General features: G+C 34.0%; 1 protein-coding gene across 4 annotated transcripts in view; it reads left to right on the plus strand.

Annotated features, from left to right (window-relative positions):
• Positions 1–6,294: 6,294 nt before the first annotated feature.
• Positions 6,295–26,597, plus strand: part of MIGA1 (mitoguardin 1) — a 71,582-nt gene continuing 51,279 nt past the window's right edge. The window contains exons 1-6 of one of the 4 annotated variants that reach the window (XM_025051975.1): positions 6,363–6,386; positions 9,267–9,380; positions 15,840–16,029; positions 19,512–19,689; positions 21,784–21,920; positions 24,426–24,552. In XM_025051975.1, coding sequence (XP_024907743.1) covers positions 15,976–16,029; positions 19,512–19,689; positions 21,784–21,920; positions 24,426–24,552 — 496 coding nt within the window. In that variant the 5' untranslated portion in view covers positions 6,363–6,386; positions 9,267–9,380; positions 15,840–15,975. Of the gene's footprint in view, positions 6,387–6,463; positions 6,664–9,266; positions 9,381–15,839; positions 16,030–19,511; positions 19,690–21,783; positions 21,921–24,425; positions 24,553–26,597 lie in introns of those variants that run through there. The other 3 variants (XM_006919345.3, XM_015595259.2, XM_015595260.2) reach the window with 3 other exon arrangements.

Genomic DNA, 26,597 nt, shown 5'->3' on the forward strand with positions numbered 1-26,597 from the left:
AGGAATCACTATCTGGGCATGCCTGTAAGCCCATCACTGAAGCACATCCGAGAGGTGGGGCATAGCACTTGAGATACTCTTAGGCAAAAAAGGGGACTCCAGGGAAGGATAGCTAGAACCAGGGACTCAAACATTACCAGGACTCTCATGATTTCTTCATCATTCGTTTTTGAAATTGCCATTTTACAGTGTTCTCCAAAAGAAGAGTTTCTAGTTTAAAAAAATCCCAATTACAGATTTATTGTCTGGATTAAGTGCCTCTCAGGATCATTCAGTCAGAGGGTAAGAGTCATGGAAGAACAGAGAAGCTCCAATGACAATTATGTGGATGGATGGAATGGAAGTTTTCAGGAAAGAAAATAAGTCAACCCAATATCATATTTAAAAAATAAATAAATAAAAACTGATACCAGTTAAAAAGGTTGAGTAAAAATATTTCTGATAGGCCAGAGGAGGAAGGAATTTTTAGGCAGATGGAACAACATAGGCAAAAGCACATCAGTAAGAGACAATATGCCAAATTTGAGACCCTATAAGAGGTCGGTATTACTAGAGGAGAGATTGAGGACAGGGAGTCGGGGATAGACTAGACAGAGAAAGCAGATCATTAGTGATCTTGTCTGCTAAGTAAACTTTTCTCTCTAGACATCCAAGAAGAACTTTGAGAAAGGAAGCAACATAATTAGATTTATATATTTCTTGGATAGCAATAACTGGCATAGATTAGGGGCAGACCATTGCAGAATCCAGATAAGGGAAGGTAAGGGCCTAGCAATGGAGATGACAATGAGAGCTACTTAGGAGATAAAATCAGTAGACTTTCCACTGACTATATGGGGGATGGAAACCAGGAAGGTTTCTCTGTACGGATCCTCTTCATTCTTCCCTGGATTTTTTTTTTAATAGTTCCCTAGCATGTCTTACTGACTAGTCTCGGTTTACTCTAATCCAATGCCATACTTCTGAACATAACTCTTTCTAAAGCACAAATTCAATCTTGTAACTCTTCAATGACTGTTGCCCCAGAGTATTTGTTCTTTTTTCTCACCAAGGGCCTAGGATGAGACAAGCAAGTTGCCTAGCATGCAATATCTAAGGAATTTGCATTTGCCTGAACCAGAGAACCACCTATTCAAATTGTGTGCCCTAGGCACCTGCTTGCTTCATCGTAGTCTCTCATAGCCTTAATTTGACCCAAATTTACTCCTCCTACCTCATCTTTTGTTACACCCAATCAAACACCTTGTCCTTAAGCTTTCTAATCTACATCCCATTTTCCTGAAAGGCAAAGCATTTGTGTCTTTCCTACATAGTGCTGCTTCCCCTACCCCTAGGTTTAAAATACCCTTTTCCCCTTTGTCCTTTCTCTTAAAAGTGAGTTTCACTCATCTTTCAAGTGTTACTGCTTTGGAAAAGCTTTCTTCAACTCTTTCAGGCCATAAAGGCCCTTCCTTATATTCTCTGGCATATTTTCTAGTGATATTATATTGCTGATTATAAATTATACATTGTAATGTCATTACAGTTGGCCCTCGAAAGAATTAGAAGTGCCCACATGCCCCGCACAATTGAAAATCCGTGCATACTTTTGATTCCCCAAAAGCTTAACTATAATCATTCTTCGGTATCTGAGGGAATAGAGAATCCACAGATGTTCAAGTCCCTTATATAAAATGGCATAGAACAATGCATACAGGCAGCTCTCCACAATCATGGATACACAATACTATTGGTTAAAAATACTGTTGGGATGCAAAACCTGGGCATGAAGAGGGCCAACTGTATTTTAAAAATACATATATCGGTGTTGTTCAAGGGCCGTCTTATACATTGCAATAATTTGTTCACTTTTCCATCTCCTGAACCAAACTATACTCAGGAATTTTTCTTACTCATCCCAGTATTTCCAGTATTCAGCATAGTACATGACAATGTACTAGGAAATAGATAAACCTGCTATTGAAAACAATGAATGAATGTGAAAATGTGAAAGAAATGTAAGATATATTTTCTAACTTGGGAGACAGTAGTTTTCCTATACTTTTCAAAATGTTCATCGTTTAAATATATACACATCAGATGCAGGCAGCTCTTTTCATTTTATTAAGTTTAGAAATAGCACGTGGTTTTCTATACTTCTGAAATGTTATGTCTAAATGTGCAAAATAGTAGCTCTTGTTTCCATATGGTTTAATTTTATTGTTCTTTATGTTAACATAACTTTAGAATAAACTTATTTACCTAAGCTCTTACTAAAAAAAACCTCTATCGTTCACTATTTACATTATATTTTGATGTAAATACCTCCCAATAGAATGCATGCCTCTTACTGCACAGTATTTTGACAATTACTGATGTGGTGTACGGAGAGGATGCTTTAGATTATTCTCTGGCCTCAGATCTCTAGCTTTTACCATTTTTTAATCTCTTTAAGCCTCAGTTTTGATGCAAGAAATGGCAATAATAATTTTGTGGGGGTAACAGCTTTATTAAGATATAACTCACACACTGTACAATTCATACATTTAAAGTATACAATTCAATAGTTTTTAGTATATTCACAGATTTTCACAACCAACATTAAAATCTTAGTTTAGAACATTCCCACAACCCAAAAAGAAGTCCCATACTCTTTAGCAGTCACCACTATTTCCCCTCAACAGTTTCTGCCTGAGGAAACCACAATGTACTTTCCATCTCTATAGATTTGCCCAGTCTGGATATTTTGTATAAATAGAATCTTACAATATATACTCTCTTATGACTGGCTTCTTAGCATGTTTTCAAGGTTCATGCATGTCATAGCATGTATTGGTACTTCGTTCCATTTTATGTCCAAATAAATTTCCATATGTGGATATACTACACTTTATTTATCAGTTCATCAGCTAAGGAATGTTTGGTTTGTTTTCACGTTTTAGCTATTATGAAGAACGCTGCTATGCACATTCATGTACAAGTTTTTACATGGATGTATGTTCTCATTTCTCTTGGCTCTTTGCTAGGTGTGGAATTGGAGTCATATGTTTAAAATTTTGAGGAACTGAATCCGCAATATTTGGATGTATATAAAATAAATGTTTTAAATTAGCATCGAGAACCATACTCTGAATTCTAGATGCCTTGGTTGGTTTAGTCCTGTCAAATACTTTTGGGTGGGTGATGAGAACAAAGATACAATAGCCAGTAAAACCCTATGGCGTTGTGTAGATTTGAAAGAAGGATCTGAGTTATTTCTGGGGACTTTGCCAGGTTTTAGAAGTTAATGGAAAAGATAATTGGATATATGAATTACCTGAAGGAATTCATCTACTTAGGTGATGTAATTGTTTTTGACTCCTCAAAGTGCTGGACTTGGGTCAGGCTTAATGTTGTTACTTGATAAGAGCTATTTCTACCAATAATTCATGAAATACATTGGGCATATATTGTCTCAGTTGGAGTGAGCAGCGAGTCTAAATATCCTAAATAAAATATCAAACATACACAATCAATGCAGTTAAACCTGACTTAGGTGCCTTCTGCATGCGGCCCACTCTTAAATGCTGGCTCTTTTCTTACAATCTTTTTGTAGGTTCCTCAATGACCGCTCCTTTTGCTGAGGACCTCTCTCTGTTTCATTTCCTAACGTGTGTGTGTGTGTGTGTGTGTGTGTGTGTGTGTGTAGCTAACCACTTAGATGATCTACTTAGCTTTAGGTTTGAAAATATAACTTTTTAAGATAATTCAAGACTGACTACCTTCTGTGACATTTATATGGTCCACAGAAAAACTTTTCTTTTGAAATTCCAAGTACAGGCTATTTCTGCTGCAACCGTCTTTTTCTGCTCTGTCATCAAAGGCCTCTTTAGATAGTCTGTTGCCTTTCGACATTTCTAGGTGACATAAACTACAGGGCACAGAGGTCACGATGTCTGAATTTTTTTAAAGCTCCTTTGCTTGGCTTGAGGTTGGGGTAGGATGGGATAAGCACTCTCCTCTCTTCAAGGAGAAGGAAAATTAATAGCATTCCAGAAAACTGTTTCCTAGGCATTTTCATTCTCTAGTTTTCTTTGATAAATTCTTCCATTTCAGTCCCTGAAGACTGAGGACTGCTAAATGGGCTTTACATTCTTCTAGTTATCCTGTGTTGATGGTCCAGCATCCTTTTTTAGAAAACTCAAGGCACTTGGCATCTGTTTTTCTCAGCTTCGGAGCTTCTGCCAAAGGACATGGAAAAGTCTCACTTAAAATGCCATGTATCTTTAACATTTGCCAGGATTGTTCTAAGTTCTTAACCATGTTTTTGATATCATGGACTCTGCTGACATTCTTTAGAGCCTACGGACCCCTTTTCAAAGTAATGTTTCTATGTGTATAAAACAAAATATATAGGATCACAAAGGAAACTAATTATATGGAAATAGAGTTTTATCTTCAGATTCTATGGAAATACAAGTAACCTGTTTAAAACTTACATAAGAATCTTAGTGCTTTACAATTATTATTACATTTATCTTCCCAACACCCCAATAAGGAAACTGAGGCATTATGAGGATAAGTACCTCACCTAAGACCACATACTTAGTAAGTGGCAGAGAAAGCATTCAAACTCTGGCAGTCTGACTCCACAGCATTGTTTTGATGCTATGCACATAGGATCCCCCCAAATTCATTAATAGTTGAGGTAGCAACTGCCTCAGTATTGAGACAGCAGTAACAACTGATATTACAACGTTAACTCCACTCCCTGGTTTGCTGATCATTACATGAGGGCTTTGGTTTTCTGGAGGAGGGACAAAATTTCAGAATTAATCCAAACTCCATTTTTCCCTCCAGGCCAGCATAGCAAAAGAGATCAAGTCCAAGTATGAGACTGCGTCCACCTGCTGCTGTATCCATGTGGAATTCCCTGTCCTATGGTTTAAACCACTATTTGTTCTATTTTCTTTAGCTAACAGCATCCTAACTGATACCCCAACATGACTAAGATTGAATATTCTGGCAAACCAGGAGAAGGGAGACTTGAAGCAAATTACACTGATTTAAAAAATTAATAAAATATGGCATTTCTTATTCTCCTCTTAAAGAGTAAAATTTGTACCCAATAAGTAATAATATCTGTCTCATAATGTTTATTGTGAGAATTAAAGGAGATAATGTTCTTAGGAAAGTTGCTTTAAATGGTAGTCATCATTATTACCACTCTTCCCATTAGGCTGGATATTTGGAAGTTGTGGGAAATGAGGAGGAGGCAGCAGAGAGGAGATAGAGGAATAAACAAAAATAGCCTTACAAATACCAGGCTCTTCAAGTGTCCAAAGCACCACTTACTTTATAAATGTAAAATATTTCCACATAGAACTCAGTCTATGCAGTTTTAGTTACTATTCATCTAGTAACATCACATTGGTATTGTCATTCTCCTTATTTTCTATTTTGATTAAATGAGAATTTTGAAAACTAAGAGAAAGAATTGTTCATTTTTGTTCTTTAGATAGGAATAGTAATATCTGCTCTCATGTTTTAACTATCTTTACAAAATTTTTTTACTTTTCACCTTAAGTATGCTCAGGAATTGGAATTTTTAAATCTGTAGTTCTCATGGAATGGAATGTTTTGGCTCAGGACTGCACATATAAACAGCATCTTGTTTTGTAGCCCCCTCCTTAGACACACACACACACACACACACACACACACACACACACACACACACACACACACACACGTTTGCTGTGTATTAGAACCTCAGCCGTAAACACCCTGCCTAACCTCTCACACTTGGCCACGTCGACAAATTACTTGGTAGCCTATTTTCAGTGGGAAACATGTTGAAAATCTAGAGGAATCGAAATCAATAACTTCATCATCAACACAGGGTTGGAATGCCTCTCAATATTCATTCTTTTAGGAGCCGAGGGTCTATAGTAAAAGTTCTTAATCTAGTATCTATGCATTGGTTTTTGGCATCTGAATTTGTGTTTTGTTTTTTTTTTTTCTTTTAATAATGTATGCGCGTGTCTATGTGCATTTTTGAGAAGGAAAGTCCCCATAGTTTTCGCCAGATTCCAGAATGGTCCTAGACCCAAAAGGTTACGAACTACGATACTAGCTCTTGACAGCATTATAAAAGGATGCAATCTTCTGGCAGGCTCGGGGTTGGGGGTGGGGAGATGGGGGGGATACGAGCGGGGAACAGCCTGCACCCTAAACAAAAATGGCGGGAGCTGCTTCACACGCAGCCCCTCACGCAGAAACGCTACAAGGCCCCCGCCACTCTCTTTCCACCTTCCCACTCCTGACCCCGGAAGAACTCCGCCCTGGCGGCCGGGCTGCGGCTTCTCAGTGCTGGGCTGCGGGGGACAAGCAGGCGTGGGCTGGCCGCACCTGGCCTGGAGTGCCAAGTATGCGGGTGGAGGGGGCGGCCTTGGGGCGGATGGGGTCACGAGGCCGGGTGGACAGAGGCGGCGCGCGGGGCGGGGTGGGGTGTAGGTCTGAGCGCTGGCCATAGCCCTCTGGACGCCGAGTGCGGGGTGGAAGAACTGAAAGCAGGAGGACCACCCACGCGCTAGGGAGGCCTGCAAGGGGAGCGCTGAATCAGGGTGGACTCGCGACTGTTTCGACCCCAAGTGAGCGGCAGGGCGGCGGAGTCAAGAGGGACCCCCACTTCCTGTTCTCTTGGTAAAGGGAAAATAAGACCTCAGAAGAGAGCGCGGTGGGTGGGGGTCCTACGATGGAGGTAGGGCAGTAGGTGTGGTCCAGTTTTTTGCTTGAATGCCAGTGGTTCGAGCTAGAAGGGGTTTTTCACGGAAGATTATGCTTTCTTTGAAGATGCTTTAGCATCAGGAGGATTGTTGCGTCGGAGCCCTTATGTAAAGTTCAACATTTATTTTACGGAAGGATGACTCAAAAGATCTTGCACTTGCACACACCGTTATTATTTTATCATTGCAATTAAGCATTTTTGCTGCGTGTCTTCTCAGTTCGGTTGTATAGATTTATGCTTCACGTCAACTTTTGGGGGTGTTTCAGACTTTCTTGGATTACAAATCCAAGGGTAGAATAGAATTTTAGGGCGTTTTAAGAAGCAAACTCTGTAACTCTATTTTGAACTCTTCAGTGGTTGGAATGGAGAGAAACGAATAATATTACATAGTACAATATTTTTGGTAATGTTTTAGACCTCCTTGTACAAATGTGAATAATCGCGAAACTGCCTTCGTGTTTATTTTCATTGATGTTTATGAAAGCAACTGAAATGACTGGTTTTTTAAAGTTACCCTATTGATGATTATGTTTGGAATCACTTGCTCAGTGATTTTAAATGAAAAGTAATGAGTTAGAGTACAAAACTAAAGATTTGTCACAATTCTTTTAAGAAAACCTCCTCAGCAAATTCAGGTGTTTGCTTTTATTTTCTTTACCCTCTGCTTAAAATTTTGGAATCCTCTTCATGAAGAAAATCACTTTGGGTGAATTACTCTCAGTATTTTTTCTTTTTAATGTAGTAGCATAGATGGCTTGATGACCCAGTATCTAATTACTAAAAACCCTTCTCAAAAAGAAGTCAGTTTGGGGGATGGGGATGGGGGTTAAAAATGTGTGTGTGTGTGTGTGTGTGTGTGTGTGTTTAAGTAGCATTTTAAAAAATTAATACATGTAGGCGCTTTATAAAAAAAAATCAAATATTAGAGGACTTACAGTGAAAAGCAATGGTTTCCTGCCCAGTTTCTCAACACCCCTAGTCTCATTCCCCAGAGGACCATTTTTCACTTGTTTAACTGTTTCTTCATGGTTTCCTTTGTATTTCTCAATAATGTCTATATCAATTTTTTGGTTGGGATAAATGTACTATACTTGAGTTAGAACTAATTATACTGAGCTTAAGCATTGTAATTGGTATATGGGTAAGGGAGAATTAAGTTTACACTGTGTCACTCATAGGGAATAAGATAAGTGCTAGCAGTAGCAGTAACCCACACTAAGAAGTATTACTGTGTTTGATTTGAAGGAAACTACTACTCAGTCAGTGGTTTTGATACTTGTCTGAACAAAAAGGATGTATTAACAGAAAGGAGTAGTCTACTGGGGTCAAGAAGAAGAGATATATGGAGAAATATAAAGGACTTAAAGAAAGTATAGCAAATAAACTTTCATATAAGGATTGTTGGTAATTTTTATTTTTTCTTGGGTAATGTTTATACAGCGTTTCCCAAGGAAAAGAAATATTAAATTTGATAGGCATAAACATACTGGAGAAGCCTACTCTCTTGTGCATCAGAGACAGTTCTCAAGCTTTTTCTTGGCCTGCATGAAATATTTCTCAGGCAGCCTTTTTTTTACTTATTATTAATTCAGCTCTCTACAATCTGTTATTTCACAGAGGATATGTTTTGATAGCGTAAGCATTCTTTCACTAGATAATATTATTTCCTTATTGTGAAAGCATTCTTTCACTAGATAATATTATTTCCTTATTGTGAATATTTCCTTATTTGTAAACTAATTTATACATCAATTCTATGCAAACTTGTTTACTATGTGTCTAGCTGGGTACATGGATAAAATTGGGTTTCTGGCTCTACAAAGCATAGACCCAGATCCTGAACCGTTATGTTTCTGTCAAGGTTCTGCTACCTCTAAGGGTCTCTCTGAATGATAGCTGCCTCATCTGTAGACATTTGGTTTTTCTTTATCTAGTTTCAATAAAAATAGGCATTAAAACAATATCAGAATTTCATAGCATGTATGTGGCATTTTGAATATCTTTAAAATGGAACAGTAGGAGAATAAATGCATGAGTTCTTAAATTCAGTGAACTCTGAGTTTCTTTTCTAGCCCCAGGAGTCATGATTCCAGTCAGATTCCCTTCAGTAACGCCTCCTTATCTACTCCCTCCTTATCCACTCCCACTGTTATCTGAAGGAAATAGTAGGAAGAAATAGATTTTAAATTACTATGTAAAAGCTGAAACGTTTAGCTGGAAAAGAGAGAATCTAGAACCTATAGTTTTCTAAGGAAAATTTACTACTTGAACTTAAAGTTCAAATCTAACTCATTTTCTTTTGCCTACTTTGGTGATTATTAATTTGTTTATTAATAAACATTTAGCTCAAGTGAATTTGGCTCTGAATGTTATTTTCTTCAGGTAAGTGTAGTATCATGAATAATTAATTGCAAAAACAAAAAGCTGATAGAGTTAAATTTTTAATTTGTATTTTCCATTTGGTAGAGTAACCAGACATCTTTGTGGCTAATATGTTTTTATGTTTCATTTAATGAAGATTAGAAGAGGAGTCATGTCAGAAGAAACAGTAAGCGAATCACAGTTTTCCTTGAAGACAGCAGCACGAAGAGTGTTTGATCTTCCTCTGTCTTGGTACTATTCTCTCTCCCAGGTAAAAAAAAAAAAAAAAGAAACTAATATGAAGTTAATGATAAGTTTATTGCTCAGAGCACATTGTGTTTACAGTATTTAAATCAATTGAAGTTTTAAATGGTTCATTCGAAATGTTTAAGGTAATTTAAAACTTACTTGGTTTTTATTTCATTTTTTAAATCATATAACTCTTAAAAGGGGATTCTATTACTTTAAAAAATCTTCCTACTTTAAATGAATTTACCATCCATTACAGTTATAATTTTAACCATTTTTAAATGTGCAATTCAGTAGCATTAGGTATATTCACATTGTCGTACAACTAATCTCCAGAACTCTTTCATCTTGTAAAACTGAAACTCTACAGCCATTAAACAGCAACTTCCTCCTACCAGTCCCTGAAACCTTCATTCTCCTTTCTTTCTATGAATTTGGCTACTCTAGGTACATCATAAGTGGGATTATATAGTATTTGTTTTTTTGTGATTGGTTTATTTTACCTAACATAATGTCCTCAAGGTTCATCCATATTGTATATGTGCCAGATTTTCTTCTTTTTCCAGGTTGAATAACATTTGATTGTATATATATATACACCACATTTTGTTCTTTCATCCATTACTGGACTCTTGGGTTGCTTCCACTTTTTGGCTGTTGTGAATAATGGTGCTATGAACATGACTACACAAATATGTATTCAAGTCCCTGCTTTCAATTCTTTTGGGTATATACCTAGAAGTGAAATTGCTGAACCATATGGTAATTCTATTTTTAATTTTCTGAGGAACTGCCTTACTGTCTGAGTGGCTGTACCATTTTTTATTTCTACCAGTAGTGTACAAGGCTTCCGATTTCTTAACATTCTTGCCAACATTTAATATTTTCTGTTTTTTTGATAGTAGCCACTTGGTGGGTGTGAATTGGTATCTCATTGTGGTTTTGATTCATATCCCTAATGATTAATGACGTCAAACATCTTTTCATGTGCTTATTATCCATTTGTATATTTTCTATGGTAACAGCCCTTTTATTCTTAATGTTTGCTTCTAATGCATTTTGCATTCCATTGTATTAAATAAAAATACACTAAACTTACACTGAGTTTCATCAAATTCAAGATGATTGTTTTTTACATTTCAACATTTCCAAAAGCTGCTTATATCTTAAAATGAATAGAATCTTACGTCGGTGAAATATGGTGTAATTTTACATATTTAGGAAAAATGTTGCAGAGATAAGGTATATGAGAATAATAGTGGTTACTGTTTAGTGTTCACTATGTTTAAGACATTTTTAGGTTTTTATACATATAATGTTTCTAATCCTCAAAATAACCCTGGAATTTGGATATCATCTCCATTTTATAAATCAGAAGGCTTCAGGAGCTTAATTAATTTGTTTAAAATTGCATATATGATATGTGATTTGAACTTATACCTCTTTGATCCCGAAACTCTTTCTTTCCTTTTTCAGGATTATATGCTTAAAATAAAATTTGAAAAATATGGAAAAGAATTAAAGAGAAAATAAAAATTGCAACAATTTCTTTATAAAAGTTTATTTCCTATCTTTAGGTATTTTATTTCTGCTTATGCCTCTCTATACCCCAGTCATCAACCCTACCCCCAGAACTCCCCCATTCAGAATTATTAAGTTGTAAATTTTGAGCATTTTCCTGTCATTGAAAATTTTTTATGAATATAGATATACTATAGTTTATTGACTGTTTCTCTATTTTTATGTTTTTTTGGTTGTTTCAACAGTTCATTACTTATATATAAATCTTTGATTTTTATTAAGGTAGATGCCTAGAGATGAAAATATTGAGTCTAATTATTTGGTATTTGTCCTTTTATTTGTTTATATTAGCATATCACTTGAATGACATTTAAAAAAACCAGCAACAAGATATTGCAACACCCACTGTGTGTCAAGCACTGTTCTAGACATTTTTTTTTTTTTTCCAGGAAAAATTTGGTTTTATTTTTTTTATTTGGTTTTATTTTTTTTATTTTATTTATTTATTTTTTAAATTTTTATTTAAATTAATTTTTAATTAAATGATTTAAATGACTTAAATTTTTTTGTGCTAGATATTTTAAATTAGGAACATTTACAAACTCATTTAATCCTCAAAATAATTCTAAAATAATAATATTCTTTAAAATTTATTATATGAATAGCTAATACATTTACATGGTTCAAAAATCATACAATACAGGGAGATGTTTTATTCTATCTCAGTCCCCATTCACTTAATATTTTACAGGGTTTCTTTATTCAAATATCAACAAAAGCAGTTATATATTCTTATTTTCTCCTCTTATAGAAGGTAGCATACTACCTATGTTCTTGTTATTTATTTATTTTTTTTTTTGGTACTTAGAATATTTCCTGGATATCTTTCCATATTAATATATGTAGACCTGCTTTTTCTTTTTTTTACTCCTACAGCTACAGGATATTTCTATACATGGGCATTTAGGTTTCTGATTTTGTACTGTTAGAAATAATGCTATAGTGAATAGGCTCGATATAGTTCAATTTATACAGGTATAGGTATAGGACACATTTTTAGACTTTGGATTTCTAAGTCCAAGAGTATATGTATTTGAATTTTGATAGATATTACTAAATTGCCCTCCATAGAGGTAGTATTGTTTGTTTTGTACCCCAAATTTTGGGATTTTTGCCAACTGATAGGTGAGAATGGTATTTCACCATACTTGTAACTTTTATTTCTGCTATATGTTAGGTTGAGCATCTTTTCATAGATTTAAGAGCAATTTGTATTATGAACATTTTAAAGTTTTTTTTTTTTAACATTGTTAATTGCTTTCCAGACTGGCTATATCAGCCCATAATTTCGCTAGTAATATTTGACAATGCCTGTTTTTTCATGGCTAGAAATAAAAAAAAAACTTCATTAACATTTTATATATTTTTTTTAATGAATTATTTTTGTATACTTTACCATACTGATTCTACTGTACCACCTACTTTTCAATCCTAGGAATAATTTCTGAGGCTAGGACTATTGTCCAACTTGGTCCATGGAATGTTTAAAAAATAATATAAAGAATCATTGCAGGTAAACTTAAAGATACATCTTTTACTCTCAGTCATGGTACATAGCATCCAAAACTCATTCCATGCCATGGAATGCTCTAAGTGGGTCAGCGAACCACAGCCTATGGGCCTAATCAAGGCCTGTTTTTTTGTAAGTAAAGTTTTATTACACAATTATTGCATATACACATTTGTTAATGTATTATCTGTGACTGCTTTTGCATTACAACAGCAGAATCAAGTGATTGCAGTAGAGACTATATGTTCCAGAAGCCTAAAATACTACCTGGCCTTTTTGAAAACGTTTGTTCACCTCTGTGCTAAGAGAGCAGGCTATAGTTTGAATAGCATTAAAAGACCAAGAAAGGACCAAAGAAAAGCTGAATTCTTATTTGGACAGTTCTGTGGTATTAGAATTGGATTGACTTTTTATGAAAAAAGACTTGAAATTTTTTGTTCATTAGTTTAACCTCCAAAAATTGACAATCCATGTTGGATGCAATTCAGTTATATAATTAATTGCATAATGAGATATATCATCATTGTGACTGATGTAACTTCAACAGATACATAATATGCATGGATTTAAACACATCTTGTCTGATGCATTTTGATTCATGTTCCAACACTGCGGAATTGTGTGATCTTTGGCAAGTTACTTAACCTTAAAGCCAATTCTTATTATCTACAAAAGGGATGGAAAAAAACTGTCTGGCACACTGTAAAAATGAGTGAGAACCCAATAAATATTAACTCCTATTTTATTTCCTTGTGTCTTTTAAGGAATAATATATTTTCCAAGTATTTTTTCTTTTATTTAATGAATACATACTCTAAACAAAATAATTGTGTCTCTCTAGCTCGAATGGTTTTCTTAATGATTACTTTGGTATATTACTGTGTATCGTGTTAGTACAAATTGACTCTGTTTTTCAGTTAGAAACCACCACATGAAGAAGTAAGAAGTTGAGTCGATTCTCCAAATTCAGAATGTTAAGTAAGAAAGACTAAGAATTAACTAAGCACTTAAGAATAAAAATCTGTCGAAATTCAGTGTGGTATCCTGAATTGGTCTTGGAATAGAAGAGAATATTAGTGGAAAACCTGATGAAATCAGAATAAATCTATAGTTTAGTTAATAATATTGTACTAATGTTAATTTCTTAGTTTTCACGAAGAGTACTATGATTGCATAAGATATGAATATCAGAAAACCTGAGTGATATGGAAACTTTACATTCTTTGCAACTTTTCTGTTAATCTAAAATTATTTTAAACTAAGATGTTTGTTAAAATAAAATAAGCTAAAATATTAAGAACTCACATTTTTCGAATGTCTACCATGCGTCAGATATTATTTTATATATGTACAAATTACAACAACCCTATAAGGAAGATATTAATATCTCTATTTGTCCAAAGTTTACAGTTAGCATGTGATATGTATGTTCCAGTTAGAGAGATTTATTCAACATGTATTTATTAAGCATGACTGTGCTTCAGTCAAGCTATAAAGTATTGAGTAAGATCTAGACATAGTCCCTGCCCTTATTTAGCTTAGAACCTCAATAAGACTTAAATCACCCCCTTCTCCACCACCACCAACAAAAAAAAAGAGGTGTGTAGTAAGTACTGTGTTTGAGGAATAGATCAGTTTAGCTCTGGTGAGACATTTATGCTAAGTAACGTGAAATAAAGTTGTTGAAGTGGGAGACTTGTATGTGACTAAATAACTATTCTGTTTCCAGAGAACATTAGATGAGGGGGAAAAACTTGACAAGAACATTAAACAATGGCATCAGGTTATGGAGTGGGGAGGATTGTGAAATCTGAGCACAAAGAACAGTATCTTATTCCCTTCTTTGTATTCTCAGTGTGTGTGGTCCATAAGTTGGTGCTCAATTCATGTTGAATGAATAGGACATGAGTCTAGTTTTCACTTGTCTGGAGGTAAGGATATAGACTATATCACCTCAAAAAGCCCCTCTGAGCTTTGGGAATCTGAGATGTATTTTCAGTGTTCCAGGCAATGTTAGAGGAAGTAATTGACTTTCTTCTGGGGGAAAAAGTAACAAAATGAAAAGTGATAGGCAGGAGTAATATTAGAGACCTTCAAATCTTGTGTTGTCTAGATTACTTATGATTAACATCTCTCTGTGGGAAATTTGCTATATTTTTGTCATGGAAAATATTTCTTTTTTCATGAGATTAGGACTATAATTTTTAATGGGTCTTTTGTGTAAAAATAATATATAACATATAAACAGGATTTAGATCTTAATAAAAATGAATCAATTTATATTGTATTTGAATTTATATTAGTAAAGCACATTATATGTCTGAGTAGTTTTAATTTTGTATTTATGTTTCCTAATAGTTCTCTAACTTCAGTTAGAGGCTATAGTAAATTGACAATTTAAGAACACATAATCACTTAGCTGTGACTGGGTCTGTGTTAATAGATCATTTTTTTTAGTGGAGGTTTAATTTTGTTATTTACTCAGGCAGTAAATACTAATCTTTACATTTGATGAATATTTTTTATGATAAAGTCATGAGAGTTTATAAAATAATGCAAAGGTGTTCCTAATAGTGCTATTTTTAGAATTTATTTTATTATTGGCTCTTTAGCATCCCAATTCAAGGAACTTGTATTTTTTTCTGGCTCTCATTTGGTTGGTATGAACACTGATTCTAGAGGGAGGTATGGTTCCAGAGGGAAAAACATGAACATGGAAAGAAATAAAAATTTGGTAATGCCTGTAATAGAGATATTACTGAAGACTAATTCTTATAATTTGTGAAAACATCTGAGGCAGTGTTGGAAAGTTTTAATGTTTCACGATAGTTTTAGAGAAATTTCAATGGACTTGGAAGAAAAGTAAAATAAGGATAGTTTTAAATTTTTTTGTTAGATCATAGTCACTGAAGCCGTATGCTAATGGCAAGAAGAAGTAAATCATATTTGGTATACCAGAAAATGAGCAATTCCTTTGGATTTATGTATAGAACCAAGATGTTATTTTTTTTTTAAACAGCTTTATCGAATTATGATTGACACACATTAAACTGTACATATTTAAAGTATACGGTTTAAGTTTTGACATATGTATACTCATGATATCCTTACCACAATCAGGATATTGAACATATCCATGGTCTCCATACATTTCTCATTTCCCTTTGAAATCTCTCTCTTTGCACCTTCCTGTCCAACTCCCCTCCCCTACATTTCCCCAAGAAGCCACCGATCTTTTTGTCACTGCAGATTAGTTTGCATTTGCTCGAGTTTTATGTAAATGGAATCATAAAGCATGTACTTTCTTTTGTCTGGCTTTTTTTACTCAGCCTAATCATTTTGAGATAAATACATATTGTATGTATTAATAGTTAATTCTTTTTATTACAGAATAGTATTACGTTGCATGAATGTACCAGTTTGTTCACCTATTCACCTGTTGATGGACATTTGGGTTGTTTCCTGTTGTTTTTTTAAATTATAAATCTGCTAAGAAAATTCCTGTGCAAGTCCTCATATGTGACATATGCTTTCATTTCTCGTGGGTAAATACTTAGGACTGAAATGGCTGAATCATAAGGTAAATATATGTTTAATATTTTTAAGAAAATGCCAGACTTCCAAAGTGGTTGTACCATTGGTATAGCCAGTTTTTTAAATTTTAGCTATTCTGATACAGGTGTATAGGGGAATCTCATTGTTTTAATTTGCATTTCTCTTATGATCAGTAATGTTGAACATGCTTTCATGTGCTTATTTGTCACCCTTATATCTTCTTTGTTGATTTGTTCAGAGCTGTTGCCCATTTTTAAATTCTTTTAAATTAAATTTTGAGAATTCCCTATATGTCCTGGATACAATTCCTTTATCATATATGTGATTTGCAACTATTTTCTTCTTGTCTGTAGATTGTCTTTTCATTCTTTTAACAGTGCCTTTTAAAGAGAAGAACCTTTTAATTCTGAAGTCCAACTTGTCAACCTTTTCCTTTTTTTTTTTTTTTTTCCAATGGATCAGGCTTTTGGTGTCATCTCAGAAAAATATCATGCTAACCAAAGATCAAAGTGATTTTTTCTTATGCTTTCGTCTAGAACTTTTATAGTTTTAGGTTTTATGTTTAGGTCTGTGATCTGTGATTTAATTATTATATATGATGCAAAGGATTGATTGAAGTTCCATTTTATTGTGTATGGCTCACCAATATTTTTCCAGCACCAGTTGTTGAAAAGACTATCCTTTCTCTACTGAATTGCCTTTGTACCTTTGCCAAATGTAGTCATTTGTTTATGTGTGGGTCTATTTCTGTATTCTCTCTCCTATGTCATTGATCTGTTTGTCTCTCTTTATGCCAGTGTGACACTGTCTTATTTATCGTAGCTTTATAATAAGTCGTGAAATCAGGTAATTTTAGTCTTCCAACTTTTTCTTTTTCAAAATTGTTTTGACTTTTCTAGATCCTTATCTTTTTCATATCCATATGAATTTTAGAATCAGTTATCAATTTCTACCAAAACAACAAAAATAAAACAAAGCTTGCTAGGGTTGTCGTTGGGATTACATTGAATCTATAGATCAGTTTGAGGATAACTAACGTCTTTATTGAGTCTTTCAACCCATAAATAGGTTACAACTTTGCACTGATTTAGGTTTTCTTTCTTTTCTCTCAGCATTGTTTGCTAGCTTCCAGGGTACATGTCTTTCACAGCTTTTGTTACATTTATCCTTAAGTAGTTCATCTTTTACGATACTATTGTGAATAGTACTTTTAAAATTTCAATTTCCAATTATTCGTTACTAGTATATGAAAATATGCAGATTTTGTATAGTGATCTTATATCCTCCAGCTTTATTAAACTCACTTATTCCAGTAGCTTTTTGTGTTTCACAGGCTTTTTCTACACAGATGATTATGTGTTTTTAAATGATAATATATAAATGTCTTTATTCTATTACATTATAGTTTAAAAGTGTATATTAATTCAGTTTTTCAGTTTTAAAAATAATTTCATTTTGGAAAATTTTAAGCATATACAAAATAGAGTAGTAGAATTAACTCCTGTGTACCTGACATCCAGCTTCAATAGTTATCCACACATAGTCTGTAGTTTTGTTTTCTTTTTTTGATAATGTCTTTGGTTTTGATATTTGTAGTAATGCTAGCCTCATAAAATGATTGGAAAGCCTTTCCTCCTTCAATGGAGTTGGTATTTCTTCCTTAAATATTTTGTAGAAATTGCCCTATAGTTTTCTTTGTTAGGTTTTAATTACATAGTCAATTTCTTTACTAGGTATATAATTATGTAATTACGTTATCTCTTTCTTTCTAGGTAAATTTTGATGGTTTATGTCTTTCAAAGAATTGGTCCATTTCATCTAAGTTGTAGAATTCATGGGCATAGAGTTGTTTATAGTAATCCTTTTTTATCCTTTTCATATCTGTGTGATCTGTAGTGCTGATCACTTTTTCTTTTCTGCTTTTGAATATGTATCTTTTCTAGCTCTTTTTAAAAAAATCAAACTGGCTCTAGGTTTTATTGATTTAAGAAAAAACCCCAGCTCTTGAGTTATTGATTTGATTTTCCATTTCATTGATTTGTTTAGTCTTTATTACTTAGTATCTTCTGCTTGGTTTGGATTGGATTTGCTCTTTTTTCTAGTTTCTTAAGGCAAAAGCTCAGATTGTAGATTTGATACTTTTTCTTAATATAAGCATCTAATGATATAAATTTTCTTCTAAAAGTAAAGCTCCATCTCACAGTTTGAGGCTTTTGTTCCTTTGTAGTGATGGAGAAGGTATTGATGTAGTTTATGCTCCTCCACAGAAACTGCTGTTTCTCTTCCCCAGTTGTGCACCATTAGAGAGACTTTCTCATGACTTTTGCAGTGTTTTCTGTGAGTACCTGGGATTTGTGAAGATAAAACCTGCAAAAAGTATTGATTCCTCCTATATTTGCAGCATACCTTACCAGTCCTCCAACCCCCAGGTTACTCCATTCTCTGTCACCAATGCATACTCAGTCTCCACCAGTTTTCCAACCATACTTGCTGAACCCTTCTTACTGATATGTCTTGTCCCTGTATGCCAGCGTGCATGTCTTATCTCTCCCTGCAAATACCTGTGTCTCAGTTTGGAGTCCAGTTGATTACCCTATAGCATTCTGATGGGTTCAAGAAGAATTGAGAACTTGCCATTTGTCTGGCTTTTTTCTTGGAAGGTCGAAGGTGACCCTCTTTCCGGCTCTCTACATCCTGTAGCTCCTGTAGCTCTATTTTAGAGTTCTTTTACATTTTAGGTGCTTAATAATGTCTGTCCCCCAAGACAAGTTGCCTTTAGTTAGCAACTCCTCTGATATTAATACTTAGTTTATACTTATACTAGTTTATTTATCCCATTATACTGTAGTTATTTTGTGGATATATCTGTCTATTAGTTAGCACACTGCCTGAGACAAGCAAGATCTATATCTTTTGTATACCCAGTGCTTTCTGCTCAATGCAAGGCATTCACTCACTGTATGCTTACTGAATAGAATTAGTATAATAAGATTTTAATTTTCATTTTCATAGCACAGTCCTGGTACATTGTAAGATGCTGAACTTCTGTTGATTATTTCATGAATAAAAGGGCTTATTCAAATGGTATTTAGAAATTGAGTTAGTGTATGTTTGTCCAAATTTCCAGATAGTTAAAAAAATTGATTCATTTAGAAAGTCTAATTTAATCATTCTGATAATTAAAACTCTTGTGATTCTGACACTAGTTTGGTTGTATGAATTAATCATTAGTTCAACAAATATTAATGGGGTTGAATTATTTTATGCTCTTGTTGATTCTGGGTAACATTATTTACTTGAGAACTTCAGAACAGTGGTTAATACATTACTACATTTTTTTGGGGGGTGGTTCTAAAATTTAAATTTGGCTAGCTGCATTAAATTAGTAAAATATTACCTGGATGGTATTTAGAACTAGGTTAGCTTAAGAATAATTTTAGTTCTTATGTCTTTATTTTAAGTGAACAAATAAAAGACTTTTTTTCAATCTAACTGCATCTTTTTCAGATCAGATTTTCGCCGGTAGCTAAAAAGTTGTTTGTGGTAACTGCAGTGAGTGCTGTATCTGTAATTTTTCTGGCCCATCACTTTAAAAGAAGACGTGGAAAGAAGAAAGGAAAAATAATACCATGGGAACCAGAGCACCTCATACTTGAATACACTAAAAGAGCAGCATCAGACAAAGGTATGTAGAAATAGCTGAATTAAGTGTCCGAAGGAAATTTTATATGTAAATCATAACTGAAGTGCAGTGGTTTAGTCTTCTAAAAATTCCTTTTAATATTCACTGGTAATACAGATTAAATTTAGAAAGATTAGAAAATATTAGCAAACAGAAAAAATTAAAATCACTGGAAACTTTGCTACCCAGAAATAACTGCTGATAATACTTTGGCATATATCTATCCATTTATATTTCCATTTAAAGATAATCTTGAAATATTATATATTATAGTTATATAGTGGTCTCTGCTGTCCGTGGTTTTGCTTTCCACGATTTCAGTTACCCATAGTCAACCATTGGAAAACATTAAATAGGAAGTTCCAGAAGTAAAAAATTCATAAATTTTAAATTATGTGCTGATTAAATTAAGTAGTGTGACGAGGTCTCATGGTATGCTGCTTCATCCTGCCTGGGACGTGAATCATCCCTTTGTCCAGCATTTCCATGCTGTATACACTACCTACACATTAATCATTTGGTAGTCATCTCATTTAGTGGATTGACTGTCATGGTATCACAGTGCTTGTGTTCAGGTAACCCTTATTTTACTTCATGGGCCTAAAGCATAAGAATAATGATGCTGACAATTTGGATATGCCAAAGCGAAGCCATAAAGAGAGAGAGAGAGAGAGAGAGAGAGAGAGTGTGTGTGTGTGTGTGTGTGTGTGTGTGTGTGTGTGTGTGTAAGAAAAAAACAGTATATATAAGGTTCAGTACTATCCATGGTTTTAGGCATCCACTGGGGGTTTTGGAATGTAATCCTTGGTTGGGGGAGACTACTCATTAGTCCTTCTGTGTCAATCAGTACATCTCTATGCTACCATTTTCTTATTTATTTTTTCGGTATTATTGAGAAATAATTGACACATGCAATCATTTTTAATGTATACTTAGTGTTAAATTTGTACAAATCAACCCTAATTAATTGCTTCCCTGTTGTTTTCTTAAGGATGTCCTTCTTGCTTTGCATGTACTTGTCTGATTATTTTCATAGTCTATTAAGTTTAGAAGTAGAATAGCTGGCCATTAAAGGATCTGTAGTTTTTGGTTAACAATATAGTCCCTACTGCTAAATTGTATCAATGAAAATAATTTCTTGAGTATGCTGGATATCTTATTTTAAAAATTTTTTATTATCTTTAAATTTATGATTTAGTGTATCATGTTTTTGTGATTTGTTTGTATGGCATTTAATTAATGACTACTTTGTGCATTTGACAGAATTTGACATTATCTTGAAGTTCTGTCAAAGACAAAGGATCTCAGTCTTATAATTATGCTAATGAAGGACTTTTCAGTAAATACTCAGGCTCTGCACAGAGTTTGGCCTCTGTAAGTAGTACAGTAAGTAGTGCCTAGTACAGTGAACATTACAACAATAATGATGGGTCTTACTGAGATTTTATTAGATCTCAGGTGCAGTGCTAAATGCTATATATTCACTGTGTTGTTTAAACTTTATAGGAATCCTGTGAATTAGGACTATAATACTATATTATTGTTAGCATCTTATACATAAAGAAAATTGAGATATGGAAGAGTTAAGTGACTTATTCAAGTTCATATAACTAATAAATGCCAATATTTGAATCGAAGAGTTTCTTAACAGCTGCATTAAGATAAACTAAGACACAATGTTTGCCCTAAATGAATGATAGTTGGTTAAGGGAGATAGATATATAAAAAACTAATTACAATACAGTGTGATGTAGATAAAGTTTAGATGTCATCCAGGGAAGGATGTGCTTATGTTTTGTTAAATTTATAATTTATGGGTTCACAGTTACCAGTATTTTTATACTGATTACAATAGACCGTCAAAAACTGCCCCAATAAGTTAGATGCATGTTTTGTTCTTTATTTTCAGACGCAGATTTTAGCAGTTAAAAACATTATATATAGATTTTAATAAAGGTGTACATTTAAAACTTATGCAATTAGGGAAATGTGTTTTAAAATCAACTTTCTGAATGAACATAACATAAACTTTGATATTTTACCTGAAATTTATCATTGGACTTATTAGTATTTGTAATATTTATGTTTGTTTGGTAGGTTCAAGTTGTTCCAGTAGTAGACAGAATTTGACATTATCTTTAAGTTCTGTCAAAGACAAAGGATCTCAGTCTTATAATTATGCTAATGGAGGACTTTTCAGTAAATACTCAGGCTCTGCACAGAGTTTGGCCTCTGTAAGTAAAGAAAAAAATTTATTATTCTTATAAATTTGTTAATATATCTATTGTTATTAGTTTAAATATTATATGATTATAGATAGTCTAGTATAGAAAGAAACTTTAAAAATCTGACTGAGCCTGTTTTCTTCAGGCAAGTAAAATTATCCTTTTGCTAAATATTTAGCCATTTTGCTTCCAGGTGTTTTGAGTAAGGGATGTGGTCCTCTGGGTTCCTATGAAAATGTTGGTGATATGGAAATGTTGCTTCAAAACTAGATGTTCTTCAAAAAGTTGGAAGGCGCATCCATCTAGACTTTGTACTAGTTCACAAAAATCACTTGATGAGTCTGCTTAAGTAAGTGTTTGGTTTGCTGAAGCCGAGTGTGGTCCTCACCTCTTTCTTTGCAACATTAATATAGTATTGATTGACAAGTGAGAAATGAAGTTAGTATTTGTTTAAATGTAATTTTAAAATTATTTAAAAAAATAGGATATATACTTGCTACTAAAGAAGAGGCAAAAATGTACAGTAAAACAGGGGTCCCTAATCTCTGGGCTGTGGATCAGTACCAGTCAGTGGCCCATTAGGAACCATGCTGTACAGCAGGAAGTGAGTGGTGGATGAGTGAGTGAAACTTCATCTGTATTTGCAGCCGCTCCCCAGCGCTAGCATCACCGCCTCAGCTCCACCTCAGATCATAAGGCATTAGATTCTCATAAGAGCATTGGTCTCTGGTGCCAAGAAGGTTAGGGACCGCTGCAATAAAGATGTGTTCCTGATCCTCTCAGTACCCTCTCTTGAGACAAGCATCGACAATTTCTTATATACTTCCAGGGAGTGTGCATGCCTCTAGCATCGTGTATATTCATTTTGAAAAATAGTTTATAGAACACCGTATTTTGTATTGTGCCTTCTATATAGTTTTTCGGAATATATAGCTGCCCATTCTTAAAGCCTTAAAAATATAGTAAATTTTCAAAGGCTGTTCTATGATAGGAACAATTAGATCAAAGGCCTCCAGCTTTCATTCCTCTATGAAACTGAGCAGGATAATGAAGTATATGTCCATTCTATAATTTGGACTTCCTCTGTGTCAGAAAAGTGCCTCCGTTTTGAATTTTCTCAAATGAAAGTTAAAGTTGTTCTTGACAAGAAGTAGAGAAAGGGAGTTTTACGATAATGGTGTGAATAACAAGTATTTAGCATCACTTGTCATTAGCATCACTTTACGTGCATCAACTGACCTAGTGATTCCACTGCTAGGTCTATAAACCCAGATTTCTGCCTTTTAATGAATGCCTAAATGAGGGTCATGACAACAAGAGTGGAAGAGAGGGGACAGAGTCCCCAGAACTTGGTAACAAGAAAGAGAAGTTAAACACGACTTCTTGCTTTCTAGTTTGAGAAATTACAGGGATAGAAGTATGTCCTACTAGTGAATATGGGAAGAAAAAGAGTTTTTGTTGTCCTTTTTTAATATAATCTGTTTGAGATGCTAGCAGAAAAGCCAAATGGAGTCACTAAATAGGCACATGGAAATGTGGGCCTAAATTTCTCAAAAGAGAACAGAACTGAAGTTAGAGATTTGGGAATTAACTGCATAAAGATGACAAATGATAGGCTCAGTGAACTTTGCTAGAGAAGGGAAGATGATAGAGGCTTTTTAATTTTAGTTATCATTTAGCAGAGTATCAGCATTGTAATAAAGTCTAAATGGAAAATAAACGAGTGTAAAAATTAATATAAATGGAGCCACCTTAAAATTGAGTCAGAACTGCCATCCCAGAAGAACTGCCTTGTGCGTCTTATGCTTCAAGCCTTTGGAATGTTAAAACAAGGCAAAATAACCTTGCAGCATTGTATCCCAAACAACTGTTTGCTAAGATAACAAGAAATCAGATACTGTGAGCACCAGACTGATGACCATGAGATTGAAAATTAAGAACATTCTTTAAAATTAGCGTCACTTGTAGCTTATCCACACTTATGGAAATGCCTTCCTTCATTGATGTAGTTATTCTCGTTCATTGACATAATTGTTTCCCTTCCTTTTCTCATAAATACCCCTTGCCTTTGCCTCCTAATTGGAACACTATTTGGGCTTCTGCCTGAATCAGTGCTACCTGAATAGCTATTCTTTTGAATCTCATAGAATGCTTGTTGCCTCTCACTTTTAACCTTTTCTTTTCAGATTAACACTGGTTACCTCAAATCAGAGTAGGTGTGGATAAACTTTATAAGTAAATACTTCATAAAATTGTAAACTATAGAAATAACTGCTTGATTTTTAATGGAAATGACTGACTTATGTTCAAAATATTCTACTTGTTAAAGGCTCAAAATTTTTAGGGTCTTAGTACTCAAGCTTTATTGAATATAATGAGATTTATTTCCTCAGGGAGACATTAACATGGATTATTTTACCAAGAATGGGATTTATATAAATTTTAAATATAAAAGATTGAAAAATACTATCACAAAAGAGATTTTGAAGTAACTTCTATTGATCTTAATTTTAGGTCCAGAGTGTCAATTCTTGTCATAGTTGTGCTTGCGGCAATTCTAATTCCTGGGATAAAGCAGATGAAGATGATATTAAACTTGTTAATATTCCTGTGACCACTCCTGAGAACTTATACTTGATGGGTAGGAATAACATAATAAAGTGTTAAGATATTGTATTTATATTTAATGTGAAACTAAAGAACTGTGAATTGTTCTAAGGGAAGCAACTATAATTTTAAAATGTTCTTATATCTGTTGAGTCTAGACTATATAACACAACCTGTTGTATTGGTGTCCTGAGGGTGCTGTAACAAATTACTACTTGGTGGCTTAAAACAACAGAAATTTATTCTCTTAGAGTTCTGGATGCCAGAAGCCTTTAATCATTATCACTGGGCTGAAATCAAGGTGTCATTGGGGCCATATTCCCTCTAGAGGCTTAGGAGAGAATCTGTTTCTTGCCCCTTCCATCTTCTGGTGGATTCTGGCTTGTGGCCACATAACTCTAGTTTCTGCCTTCCTCTTTATATCACCTTCTCTGTGTATATCAAATCTCTCACTGCTTCTCTCTTATAAGGAAAGTTGTGATTGGATTTAGTGCCCACCAGATAATCTGGGATAATCTCCCCATGTTGAGAAAATTAATTTAATCACATCTGCAAACACTCTTTTTCCTTGTAACATTACAGATTCCAGAGACTAGGACCTGGTATCTATAGGTAGCCATTATTCAGTCTATTACACTTACCTAACCTAATCTATTGACTCTTATCTAATGAATCTGTCAGAATCCACTTAATCTATTTTATCTAGCTGTCATTTGTATTCTTATATCCAGAAAAGATTGTAAGTAGAAAGAAGGCCTAGGTACATGGACAATGGACTAGTGGTTACCAGAAGGGATGGGAGAAGGGGGGAAATTAAAAAACAAAATGTTAAAAAAAAATTATGCATATATACTACTAAAAAAATAATAATAAAATGGCATTAAAAATAAAAATAAAAAAGGCGTGTGTTTTACATCTCAGTATTCCTACATCTCAGTATTGGCTTGACCATGAGCATTTCTAGAAAGTTTCACTGGAGCCCACAGAGAGCCAGAGAACGAAACACTGAGTCAGATTCCAATACTTTTTCAAATGCTTTTTCCTGTTCTTCTGTAGTCTATTTCAGGCTATATTCCTTTTAATGGAAATGCATATTAATTAAAAAAACCCAGAAACCGTTGATGTAGTCCTGGCTTATGAGCAGTACAGAGGATAATGACTTGGCGGAAGGACTGTGTGCCTCTGAATGCATTTCCAAACTCTACAATAGTTAAACACTACATCACATCTAGTGGTATCAATATCACAATAGCTACTTCTGCCTATAGGAAAAGATATGAGTCGTTCTTTTTCCACCCTTTCCAGAGGACTCCAAAGAATTATACTCAGTATGCTTTTACATTATATCTAGTAATGAAAATTAGAATTGAAGAGAAGTAGAGTAAAACTAGAGAAGTTGCTAGGAGTCTGAGTATCATAAAACCAGGATTAGTTAAATTCCTGCGGATTACCTGATCACCCACCTATCATTTCACTTCCCTTTACAAGATTGATGACATAAAAAAAGATTGGTGACATATGTTTGAATTCCTATTATAACACTGATGATAGGAGATAGTTTGGGCCATGTTCCACAGTGAGCTGAGACACAGTACTTCCTGAGAGACAAGTCTGCTGTTAGATAATTTTTCCTTACATTTAGCCAAAATTATCAGATGAAGAGAGAGTGGACAAAGTGAGAAAAGGTTGAAGAAGTTAGAATTGTATAGTTTGGGGAAAGGAAGACTAAAAAGTGATATAGTGTAATTATCTTTTGAGTGCATAAGTTTTTCAGAAGGAAGGTTTAGGCAGTGATTCTTTGTTATAAAATAAACAATAAGGAGAAGGCTAAATTGCATTTAAAGAACAATTTTATTTTTTTAGAGTTGCAGATTCTCCAGATAATTGAAGAAATGATTTTAGAGGAGAGTTTTCTTTAACTACCATATCTTAAAAACATCTTGAGAATGACTTGCCTTTATTTTTAGACAGTTTTTAAAGATCTTTTTCTTTAATATGTCTAGGAAAATTAAAATTTCAAAATATTTTTGTTTTGGTAAGCCCTTTTTTTAATTTGGGAAAAAAGAGGTACATATTCAC

Source organism: Pteropus alecto, unplaced genomic scaffold (assembly GCF_000325575.1).
Source record: "Pteropus alecto unplaced genomic scaffold, ASM32557v1 scaffold25, whole genome shotgun sequence".
NCBI classification, from domain to species: domain Eukaryota; kingdom Metazoa; phylum Chordata; class Mammalia; order Chiroptera; family Pteropodidae; genus Pteropus; species Pteropus alecto.